We start from the raw sequence: 13,075 nt of genomic DNA on the forward strand, positions 1-13,075 counted from the left end.
ATTTTACAGCTTGGTGTTTTACAAGATTTTAAATTAAAGATACTGTCATGATCCAAAGAAGGACAGTCATGTAACTGTAGTTGTTTGAGTGGTTATCGTATTATTAATCATAAAATTGGAAGAGACCACAAGGGCCATCCAGTCCAACCCCCTGCCATACAGGAAATCACAATCAAAACATCCCCGACAGATGGCCATCCAGCCTCTGCTTGAAGACCTCCAAGGAGGGAGACTCCACCACTCTCCAAGGAAATGTGTTCCACTGTCGAACAGCCCTTACTGTCAGGAAGTTCCTCCTAATGTTGAGCTGGAATCTCTTTTCCTGCAGTTTGCATCCATTGTTCTGGGTCCTGTTCTCTGGTACAGCAGAAAACAAGCTTTCTCCTTCCTCAATATGACATTCCTTCAAATACTTAAACAGGGCTATCATATCACCTCTTAACCTTCTCTTCACCAGGCTAAACATACCCAGCTCCCTAAGGCGTTCCTCATAGGGCATGGTTTCCAGACCTTTCACCATTTTAGTCGCCCTCCTTTGAATACCCTCTAGTTTCTCAATGTCCTTTTTGAATTGTGGTGCCCAGAACTGGACACAATATTCCAAGTGGGGCCTGACCAGAGCAGAATAGAGTGGCACTATTACTCCCCTTGATCGAGACACTATACTTTTATTGATACAGCCTAAAATTGCATTGATTTTTTTAGCTGCTGCATCGCACTGTTGACTTATGTTCAACTTGTGGCCTACTTGGACTCCTAGATCCCTTTCACACATAGTCTCGTTCAGCCAGGTGTTCCCCATCCTTTATCTGTTCATTTCATTTTTCCGCCCTAAGTGCAGTACCTTACATTTCTCCGTGTTGACTTTCATTTTGTTAGCTTTGGCCCAGCTTTCTAATCTATTAAGGTCATTTTGAATTTTGATCCTAGCTACTCCTCCTAATTTGGTGTCATCTGCAAATTGGATAAGTATGCCCCCAATTCTGTCATCCAAGTCATTGATAAAGATGCGAAATAGCACTAGGCCCAGGACAGAGCCCTGTGGGACCCCACTGGTCACTTCTCTCCAGGATGAAAAGAAGCCATTATTGAGCACCCTTTGGGTTTGGCCAGTCAACCAATTATTATTAGATTATTAGATATTAGATCAAAATATTATTAGATATTAGATCGAAATAAGTTCCATCTCGCCTAATAAAATAGGAATCAAAAGACATCAAGAGCTGCACCTCAAAGTCTTGGAATCTTAGTTGTTTAGGAATTTTCTGAAAGGCAAAGGATGGTTTTAAAGAAAGAGTTGGAAATACTGTATAACACTAATTTTGTGAATAAATGATACAGGTTGAGTCTCCCTTATCTGAAATGCTCAGGACCAGAGTGTTCTGGATTTCAGATTTTTTGAGGAGGTTGGGAGATTTCAGAATACCTGTATTTGCATATAAATACACAATGAAATATCTTGGAGATGGGACCCAACTCTAAAAAACAACTCATTTATGTTTCATATACACCTTATGTTTCATATAGCCTGAGGGTAATTTTATAGCAATAGCAATAGCAAGTATATTTCTCTATTGCTTACCAATTTATTTTATGCAATAATTTAAATAATTTTGTGCATGAACAAAGTTTGTGTACAATGAACCATCAGAAAGCAAATGTGTCACTATCTCAGCCACCCATGAAAAAGGTTTTTGGAATATTTCAGATTTCAGAATTCTGGATAAAGGAGACTCAGGCCCGGGACAGATGGGGCTGATACTAGGGTTCCGGAGCACACAGCAACTGCATGCTCCGGAACCCTAGTCTGTTCAGGCGGTGGCATCATGGCAGCGTCCCATCCACACGGGCGCCGCCATGATGATGTATGGGACGTGCAGCGTACAAACGTCACTGTGCATCACTTACATCATCAGTGTGTCAATGGCACACTCGTGACATCAGCTAGGCACCATAAAAAGAACCTGGTTTTTGCAGGTTCTTTTTACTCTGGAGGGACGCCGCATGGTTTGGCTGCTGCACCGTCCCTCTGGGGTTAAAGCAGGCACTTCCAGCCCCCATTTCAGGACAGTTTGTTTTGCCCCATAGTGTGTAAAATTAAATTAAGCTGAGCAGGAAAACAGAGAATAAAAAAAGGATGGCAGAATAGGAAGAAAGAGAAATAAAATATTAGGTATGAACAGTTTGTTATCTCTTAATTACATATTTTTCTTATCTTTGTTTTCATATATGAAAATATTCAGAACATTGTTTTCATTCACTATGACACATGATTATATAAAACACACATACATACAGATATAAAATATTTTCCATTTAACGGATAGCAAGCATTCAGGGTCAAGTGGATACCATATCAACATTTTAGCTACTGATCCACTATAACATTACTGATGTAGACTATTATACTGCTCAATTTATTGGTAAGACCTTTATGAATGGAAGAAAATGGCAGGGCAGAGTATTGTAACAGAAAATGGGGGAAAAGGTTTCATTTTTCTGGTGCCTATTTTACAACAGAACAAAGTCATGTAGTTTCTCTGAAGTGCTTTCCTTTCTTCTCTATCCAAAGGTCAAATGGCCAAGGAATAAGGATTAAGAAGATACAACTTTATGCAGCAGATGGGAACAGTTCACTCCTTGAAGTGGCAAAAATCTGTGTCATGTGGGAAAAGGTGACATTAATTGGATCAAGAAATAGTATGACAGGGAAACTGCTACATCTGCTAGCAGCAAGGTAAAAACTAGGTAAAAGGCAAAGAGCCAATCTTTTCCTGTGAAAATTTTGTTATAGTAAGTTAATTTTTTTACAATCTGAGTACTTTGCATCCGCTATTAAAATAACTTCTCCAAAGAGCGAATCGTTGTATTCATGATACATATGTGAATACTATATATAACCATAAAGTAACAAAGTCTAGGTACCTACTTTTTGCACATATTTTTGCTAGAATTTTAAATTAAAATGAAAACATTTCTCTTTCATAAGTCAATGTATGTCTTTTTGTAGTTAAGAAAGAAGCTATTTCAATTCCAACAGAATAAATGACTTGCAAAAGATTCTGGTGGAACATTAAGGGTAGGAATAAAATCCAGCAAAGTATTCCTTTATATTTTGGTGACCAATCCCTCACATTAGTTGCTATTCCCAAATAGGATTAATCTAAATAATATTTTAAAATAAGCAAGTCCTGGAAATGGATGTAACAATTTGTAGAACTTTTGGGATAATACACAGCATTACAAAATATTCACACAAGTTTTTAGTTCACCTTTTGCAAATCTATCCAAAAATGCATCTATCATGACCACAAAGATTATAGTGTAACAAAGAAAAAGAAAACCTTCTACTGTCTTCTCAAAATTCTCTTTTGTATAGAACTTTATTAAATTTTCCATTTTTTTTTAAAAAACCCAAGATATCCATCTTTGAAGGAAATGTGTAAAACAGTAATGGAAAATGTATTCATTACTGTTACCTGAAAACCCCAAACCACAGATCAGCTGGATCTTTCGGAACAAGCCAACATTACTATATAGAGTGTTCTTCATATTTCAAATAAACTTTGTATAAACTACTGATAAAATTTTGATTTTGATTGTTACCTGCCTCGATCCTTCGGGGAGAGGCGGGCTATCAATAAATTATATTATTATTATTATTCCAAAAAATTGGTCATACAAAATGGCTTCCATCACATCACTGTGAGAAGCCGTATTTTGCAAACATGATTCACACAAAAACATGACTGTATTTAACAATGAATGTACTCTTTTATCTTATACCTACAGGTACCTGCCAGCCATACTTTGATAAGGCTTTGAAAATGTCACTACCCAAGCTGTTTTAAACAGTCCATCAAGCTACATGCAAAACCAACTGGAGCTACTTCCAGAATATTTTTATTAATTTTATTTGTTAACCAAGGGCCTTCAGTTTAAGAGTCATATTCCTTACAAAAATACAATGCCGTCATCAAATTGCAGAACAAAATATTTAACCAGGATCTGTTCGTTGTATATAATAGCAATAGAAACAGTGTCCTCACATTTTGTCATCTACTATCCTACCTCTCCACTTTCACTGTTATGAATTATGCCCATAGTTTATCATAGGGAATCCAGCCCATTCCTTTTCAATTTATTGAAATGCAGGAAGAAAACTGGCTAAATGAAATGTGACTCTACACGCCCAGCTTATCACTAAGATACAAGGATTTCCGGTTCTCAACAGTTGTTTTTGATCCCTGCAACCACCGTGCTATAAATTTCTGTCTTGGGCTGTTGTACAAAGAGCGTTTTTCTTAGGGGGATCCCACTGAATTGGCATTAACAATAGTATCATAACCATTTAACCAATCAATGTACTTGCACTCTTGATCCCACCCACAACACACTATTAGAACGGTAGTAGTTACTATATCATCATTTAGAACAAATAATCTAGATAAGGACAGATTCTCTTAATTGTACTGCTGTGACAGTAATGCTCAAATGAAAATGAAAAAATATAAAAATTGTCATTTTTAATAGTATTTTCCATATTAGCATATTCAATTTTTGAAATGTTTTGCAATTAATTATGAACTACTACATAGTAGCAGCAAAAGATGTGTGGGATTACACAGAAACCATGCTGAACAATACAATTCAATCCAGCCCTCAAGCGCTGATTTGTGGTAAAATAATGGCCTCAGCATACATATTAATTGAATAACACTCCAAAATACCACAAATGTCAACCTCTGCTGTGAATTGTAGGAAGCTCATACAAACAAACTAGCAAAGACCAGAAAGTCTAACAAGTGGCCACTCCAAAATCACTCATAATCTGTACAATCAACGAAGTGCAATGAATGTATATGTAATTAAACATTTAACTCCTAATAATTACAAATAACTAGGCTACATTCTTGAATTCCATGGATTCCAGCGAGACTGCTTCAAGCACTGCATCTACAGCACATATATAATCAGCATATATATAAAAGAAGGCAAAAAAAATTGAGTTGATTTGACATATGCTTTATATATATTAATTATTGAGTATGCATACCATACTCATAATTAGTTCCATATATCCCCCAGTAAAAAGTCAAATGGATTTGATCAATATCTCAGTTTGGGTACTGCAGGTGAAAGAAAGCTATGAAAATGAATATGCAGCAGTAGGATGCTACCTGAATGAGGAAGGTGATCCTTTCCAAAAGCATCCATTTTTTATATTAAGTATGCATGAAATATATTCCTTCCTTCTTTAACCAATAAATCAACAGGAAAAAACAAATTAAAATGTACCAGCATCTCTTCTACTTATTTACTTAATTTTTTTGTTAAAGTTACTGGAATAAAACAAAACAATAAAATAAATCATATATTTTGCTTAGATATGGAAGACTACTGTAATAATCTACTACCATACACAAAATAAGAGATGCCAACATATTCAGTCTTTCACCAAGAATGGAAAAAGGATCCTTAGAAAAAAATATACATGGCGGGTAAATGACAGAAACAGAGATGCTCAGTTTTGTACAAAATTATCCAAGCCATTCTAATGTATACTGATAAAATAATTATTTTCCTGTTTTACTGTATACTCTTAGAATTTTTAGTGTCTTTTCTTCAGGCCTTTAGAGCACATACATTTTGAATAATTAACTATGTCTAGATATCCGCATGATAAATGCAATCATCATCATGATTAATCATTAAAAAAAAACCCTAACTAATAAAGATAATTTTCCATGCTGACAGTGCACATTTCATCCATATGTTTGAAGAGTCAAATGCTACCACAGCTGGGGGTTATTCTAGTAAATGGTTTCCAACAGTGACCATAAAGATGGGAGGGGTGTGCGCATATATTTACAGACGTGTGTATGTGTATGCACACATATGTGTGCAGTTCACACAGACGTAATTTTACATATTCAAACACATAAATGTATGTCTAAGCTGAAATCCATATCGAACGGAAACCAACAAAAATTTCAACGCGTCACATCAAATAAATTCAGTGAACCACATGCATAAAGAAAAAACGGGAACATTAAGAAATCATGTGAAAACTTAAGTACGAGTAATTTGTGGGCTACCTGCAGAGGTAGAAACGAAAAAGAATCCATATGAATAACTCATATTTAATACAGATTTACCCAGATTTACCCAGAGGGGGGAAGAAGAGGGTTATTGTAGATAAAGGGGGAGGGAGAAATACCTTTTCCACCCTTAAATCCATCATGAAAGAAAATGAGACAAGATTATAAATAAGAGGCCAAGTTATTGCACACCATGGGATTCTTAATCTGGCTACCTGTGGTTTTTTGCAGTTAAAGCCTTTTTCAGCAGTGGCATGGGGAGGGAGCGGTAGGGGGGAAAAGACAAAACAAAATTGTGTTTATACATCAGTTTTGCAAATGATCAAACAGCGTGCATTAACAACTATATTCGAAAAACAGGATATACTATTATTTTAAAAAAAGGAAACCTATGACATTTGAAATGTTAGTGATTATTACCTGCGCATCTCGTTTCCTGCATTCTTGACTTTTATTGTCGTACTCTGTCATGGCAGCCCGAAGCTGTTTTTCTAGTTTCTCAATTTCCCGTTCATGGTCTCGGACCAGGCAATCCTTTTCTGTGTTATGCTGTTGGAATAGGTGCGTCTTCTCCTGTTCATGCTCCAGCTTCAGCTCTACTATCTGATTGGACAATGAAGAGTACAGTTCATCAACAGAACATCCCTGTCGTCATGACAACTCATCTTACAGCTTAATTTTTCTCCCCCCACAATTTCATCAAGTTGGTTTTATCTTTATTTTTTACGTCATTCTTACCTCACCATTTTTTTATTACCTTTGTCTTGGGGAAAAAGAAAATTCTTCCGAATAATTTTGTTATGCATGACAACTAGGCAAATCCCGTCCATTTTACATTTGTACTGGTACGAATGTCAGAACATGGGAGAGGGGGGATTTTTGCATCCTGCTGCTGGTATCCAGCCGTGATACAGATTAAAAATGGTTAAATCGCAGTCTCTTCTGCTTTTCACGCGTGCACACACACAAAAGCTTCAGCTCAATCTGGTAAATATTTTGTCATCATTTCTCCAAAATGAAAGACCGTCTGCGCGACTGTATCTGTACTCTTTTCGCCAAAGGGGAAAAAATTATTATCTAAAAAAAACCCCACAACCCTCTATTATTTTGTTGTCAGCCACGGTACCACCAACATAAACAGATGTATGTGTTTCAGAAGGGCACCTGCTGTGCTGCAAGCTTGCGCCATGATTTCATAAGAAGCATTCTATTCTCAGGAAGGATCCTTTCCCAGTCCACAGCACACTGGATACGATGACCTTGGCCAGTCTTAGCCTCTCCCCGTTACACTGAATGGCAGCCTGAGACCAAGGGCCTGGTTGCCGCAGCTTTGATACTAATCCTCCCAGGCTGTGCACAATGGCACCCTACCTGGCCTGCAAACTATAGCCAGCTAGGCTGCCTTTGAAGCAGGTGATGAATAGGGGACTGCAGGAAGCCAGCTTTCCTAGTGAACTCCAGGCCACACAGCTGCTAAGAACAGTCACTTGGATTTTTCTTCAGTTTTGGTGGATTTCAGGAGAAGAAAAAAAACCCCGCTGTTATCGAGAATATGTTGGTTACATTCAGCGTGAGAATCCCTTTTCCTCTTCTTCTTCTTCTTCCAAAAAAGAAAAAGCAAACAGTAGGAGTCTGCTCAGAATCGATCCTGTTTGTGTGAGGAAAGCGGGCAGGCACCTTATCTTAAAGTGATAGCATTCATTTTTTAAACACATCCATTCTCTGTCCTTGTCAGCTGTGCCATGACTTTTGTTGTTTAGTTTTAAAATCTGTCATTGTAATTGGCTGTCATAAAGATTCTGAATGTTATAATTAAAAGTGGGTTGTTGTTTTTTCTCCCCATCATTCTAGATCCAATTAGGGGGAGGGAATATTCCCAGACTCACAAGAGGAAACATTTTATGCAACACATTTTTGCATGATTTCATAGAACAAAGCACTGCTGTTATTACTCAAAAATAAGCACTCGTTATCAAGATTTGCCACACAACTGTGAATTAGTTCAAATCAAAGCTTGGATAAGGTTTTTTTTTTATTACCATTCCCTCAAAACCCATTGGTAGCCTGGCCAGTGGGCATACTTGCTGGGGGATTCTGGAAGTTGTGGTTGAAATCATCTTAACTGGAATTTTTTCTCTCTCTAATGTCCCTAGGCCTGAAGCCACTTGCATGGAGGGAGGCTTTCTTAATATGATGCTCTGTCACGTAAAATCAATCCAAAGACCACGACAAATCAAGACAAGCCAAAATGTCATGAAATGTTTTGTATAATTATAATAAAACTGATGTTTAATTTACATATCACACCTGTAAAGTATATCTTAACTAATACTACAGTTTTAAACTGCCCAACTGATTATTTGATTGGCTAGTCAATCTTGCACTAAATAGTTATTTCAAAGTGTATGAACCACAGAAATATCTAAAGTATGCCTGGTTGGATTCCTTGAAACAAGAAGAGAATGATCAGAAAAAAACCATTTTAGTAAATGCTCAGCAGAGAGAAAACCAATATATTAAAGGAATCCAAGGGAAGCTAGAAAGTCAGAAAAGCAGAAAAGATCTACATGCTCTGACCATAGACATGAACTACAACCTAAGCAGTCCCTATTTAACAATGAATGACAGCACTGAGCTGCATGATAGAATGGTATTTTTCAGTCACCGATATCATTGGTATGGAGGCTGAACCTTTTCACTATCCCTAGAGACCCTAATGTCTGAGAAGAAGCAATTGTGCTTCTGTTTCAATGGTTTTCTAATTCTATTCTGTTAAAATAACCAATCTGTTTCACTTCATGTTTAATCAAACAAAATAAAATTCAGTGGTGGTACATTTAAATATGAGAGCCAGCATAGCGTAGTGTTTGACTGTTGGACTATGACTCTGGAAACCATGGTTCGATTCCCAGTTCAGCCATGAAACCCACTGGGTGACCCTGGGCGAGTCACATGCAGGGGAAAGTGATGGCAAGCCTCTTCTGAACAAATCTTGCCAAGAAATCCCCATTATAGACTTAGGGTCACAGTAAGTCAGAAATAACTTGAACCCAACAAATATACAGGAAATTATTCAAGGTAGGCATTAGGAATGAGCAGAGTATGAAAACTAAAACATATTATTAACCATAACTTTTGAATCCCATTGTGGGGGAATGGTGGTATGTAAATCCTTGAAATAAATAAAACTTTTGGAAGCTGCTAGTTGACACCTACAGGAGGTCCTACCTCTATCCCTACCTATTCCAGCATGTATGAAGAAACACAGTTTTAAAACCTTTAAAAAGCAATTTTTAAAAACGCAATTGACATACCAAAAATATATATATGAGACCCTTGAAAGTGAATGCAAATGTGCCAACATGATTTACTATTCCACCCATCCTTTCACTATTTTAATAGCAAAAACTTTGAAGATAATGTTAGAAGATATAGGAATACATAAATAATATCTCAAAAGAAAATGCAAAAACATTTATCTCTACCTAACATGAGGCATGCAGCAAGTAGAAGGAACCAGGACACAATCAGGGGAGGGGTAATACTACTTCTCTCATCCATTATCATGTAGTCATCCTTAATTGAGGAAGACACTTGCAATCACAATGTCTACCTAGAGGCCCACCTCCATGTGTTCAGTGTGGCTTACTCTCAGGTGTGTAGAGGATAGAGTCTATGTTGTTGTTGTTGCTGTCTGCCTTCAAGTTGTTTCCAACTTGTGGCACACACAAGAACACACAAAAAAATCAGGTGAACTATTGTAGTTGAGCCCTCCCATGAATAACAGAGTCTACATAGAGTAGTGGTTGAATGTTGGACTACTACTCTGGAGACCAGAGTTCGATTCCCAGCTTAACCATGAAACCCACTGGGTGACCTTGGGCAAGACACATGCTCTCATTCTCAGAGGTGGGCAATGGCAAACCTCCTATGGACAAATACTGCCAGGAAAAACGCATGATAGGGGTCACCATAAGTCAGAAATGTCTTGAAGACACAGGCTGAACAAAGTGAACAAGGAATCATGGGTAAATTAATTTCCCCAGTCCATTCATAGAAGCCTCTTAGGATTCATGGGATCTTCTGTGGGCATAAATAACACTTATGGATTATGTAAGCTGCCTGATAATAAACATACAAATACTTTATAATATTCAGCAATAAAACCACCTGTTCCTGAGACATTTAAATTAAAAAAAACATTTATTCTTCTATTTGATCCCTTTGAATTTTTTGTCTTCCTTATCTTTCTGTATAACTCGAAGTACATTTTCTGAAAAAAAATGTTAGTAAAAGGTGAACACTAAATTTATACAGGCAGCTCTTCTCTTACGTGGAGGAACTGTTCTGGACCACACACACACCTCCACGTAAAAGAAAAAATGTGTAAGCTTGAGACCCATTGGAAGTAATTGGGCATTTTTTTAAAAAATTAAAATTTTATTAACACATTCTAAAACAAAACATGACAGCAAACTGTACACCAAATCAACAATAAATACAGGCAATAACCCAGGTAAGGCCCTGAAAGTTATAGATAAAAGGTGTGTTCAGGGATCCTGAAAGACATCTTTCCATAAAAATTTAGCTAAAATTGGGGCTGTCTAGAGACTAAATCTTGCTGGATGTATTCAATAAATGGGTGCCAAATCTTATGAAAGGTCAATCCAGAGTGTAAACCTCTCGCTCTGTTGTTATAATCTGCCATTTTCTCCATTAACCACTGTAACGAGCTGACTGCCAATCAGAGGCCAGATGCCCTGAGCCAATCAGGTGCTAGATGAGGAATTTGAACATTCTGCTTGGCAGTTGTCAGTTAGGGTTTAGAATGTTGAGGGGAACAGTCAAGTCCAAGAGGGGACTGAGTTCCAGACGTTCCTGAGGGAATAGTTAGATAGGGAACTGTTTGGTCCAGAGAGGGACCGTAATAGTTTTGGGGAAGTCTAGAAAAAAGAGACTCAGGGTAGCCAGACTCTAAAAGAGGGGTTACATTATATCTTAAAAGATATTGTTAGCCTTGGTGGCTGAGCTAGAAATAAGAATTGCCTAAAAGGGGACAGGAAAGTCCTGATGTGGCTGAAGAGAATCTGGGGAAAGAGGAATAACAGTAGCAAAGTAAAGAATACGAATGTAACTAAGTAACACGTGCCTGAATTAACAGTTATATAATATCACTTAGTTCAAGGAATATATGTTCAAACCTTTTGTTCAATAAAGTTCATATTTTGGTTTACCTGAAGGCTTGTCAGTCATATCTATTATATCCACACTACTATATTAGATAATACAGCGAACCTGCCATCTAAGAAAGGGGGTTCGTTACATAAATTGGTTGGCAGCGGTGGCATAACAAAAGTCCCAGGCGCTTGCCATTATAGAAAAGGATTGTGGTTTGGATATCCGTTACAACCACACATCCCAGAGTCTAGTCCACCATCCTGCAATATTCAACTTTCCAGTTTTCCAGTTCCTGGCTATCTCAAGCCTGGCAACAGCCAGAGGCAAACTAATAAGTTCTTTATGCTGCAGGGCTTTATTTTCATTCATAAAAATGGAGAACAGGAGCAGGAGTGGGGATAATTGTATACTTTGTTTAGTGATCTTGGAGATCAGTTGTAAACTAACTGTCCAGTACTCATGCACTAAGAGACAATCCAGCCACATATGTACAAAGGTTCCCCTACCTTCACAACCCCTCCAGCATTTTGGATTAGCATTGGTAGGCATAAGGGCCAGTTTGACTGGGGTGAGGTACCATTGATGAGAAACTTGATAGTATTCTCTTTAATGGCAATGGACCTAGTTTTAAATGGTAAATGAGTCCATGTATTTCCCCAGGTGTTACTATCAATTGAAAGGGAAAGTTCTGCTTCCCATGCTGCCTTATGAAGCGTTGAGTTCCCAAATGTTTCTTCTAGCAGACAATTATATATGCATGTTATTTGGCCTTTAGAATATAAACCAAGAGAGATGCACATGTTTTCAAAAAAAGTAAGTGGGCAAGGATATTCCTGTATCTGAAGCAGTTTCTTTAAGAATAATTGTATCTGCATTATTTGATACCAATACTGATGACCAGGGCTCAGAGCACAGATTAGTTGCTCCGTTATGATAGTCGTCCCGTTGTGGAACAGGTCCCTAACTGTATACAGGCCATAAACCTCCCAGCCTCGAAACTGCGTATTTTTCTGGGCTCTGGAAAAGAGGATGAGTAAGAAAAGACCATAAAGCGGAAAGGTAGGGAGCCAAGAGATTCCTCCATTTCTTCCACAAAACCAAGGCAATGAGCAAAAAAGGGTTATTACAAATTTTGGTAAATTTATATACAGATTCAGAAAAAAAACTGATCAAAGGCAGCAGGGGATTCAGTGTTAACTTCAGTGTGTCCACAATTGGTCAGACTATTTCTGCTAATCAACTGGGTGATCTGACTTAACTGAGAAGCTTCAAAGTAAAGATCAAGTTTCGAAAGTGACAACCCTCCATATCCAGTTTTAGAATGCTTGACTGCTTTTGAGAAGCATGGGCATTTCCCAATAAAAACTAGGTAGTCCACTAACTTGTTCCAGCATTTAAAGTATGAGTTTGGTGGTCTGAAGGGAATCATTTAAAAAAGAAACAATAGTTTTGGCAGGATGATTTAACTAAAGTAACATTGCCCAAAAGGGAGAAATGAAGTGACCTCCAATGGGCCAGTTTTGATTTAATCCACTTGGGAGTAATGGGGTTTGTGCACGCCCTATTACTTCTTCCGGGGCGCACAAGGCTTATTTCCAGCGTGGCTTCCAGCATATGCTGGCAGCCATGTATGACGCGTCCACGTATGACGCAGGCGCACTGTATCTTTTTTTCATAATATTGTGAACTCTATGTGTTCTTCTTGATCAATCATTGTTAAATTATCTGATTTTTTTGGGTTTAATTTTGCTGGATTGCTTTGGAGATGTTATACACCAAACTTCATTTCTTGATAG

The 13,075-nt window shown here is 37.7% G+C and overlaps 1 protein-coding gene across 11 annotated transcripts in view; it reads right to left on the reverse strand.

The window, feature by feature from the left end:
• The window catches only part of CEP112 (centrosomal protein 112), a 402,980-nt gene that overhangs the window by 198,633 nt on the left and 191,272 nt on the right, over window positions 1–13,075 (reverse strand). For all 11 annotated transcript variants that reach the window (XM_089540765.1, XM_089540791.1, XM_089540808.1 and 8 more), the window contains one exon: window positions 6,522–6,704. In XM_089540765.1, coding sequence (XP_089396891.1) covers window positions 6,522–6,704 — 183 coding nt within the window. The remainder of the gene's footprint in view (window positions 1–6,521; window positions 6,705–13,075) is intronic.

This window comes from Sceloporus occidentalis, unplaced genomic scaffold, assembly GCF_023333645.1.
Source record: "Sceloporus occidentalis isolate IW3139 unplaced genomic scaffold, rSceOcc1.0.p SCAF_1, whole genome shotgun sequence".
Lineage (NCBI taxonomy): Eukaryota > Metazoa > Chordata > Lepidosauria > Squamata > Phrynosomatidae > Sceloporus > Sceloporus occidentalis.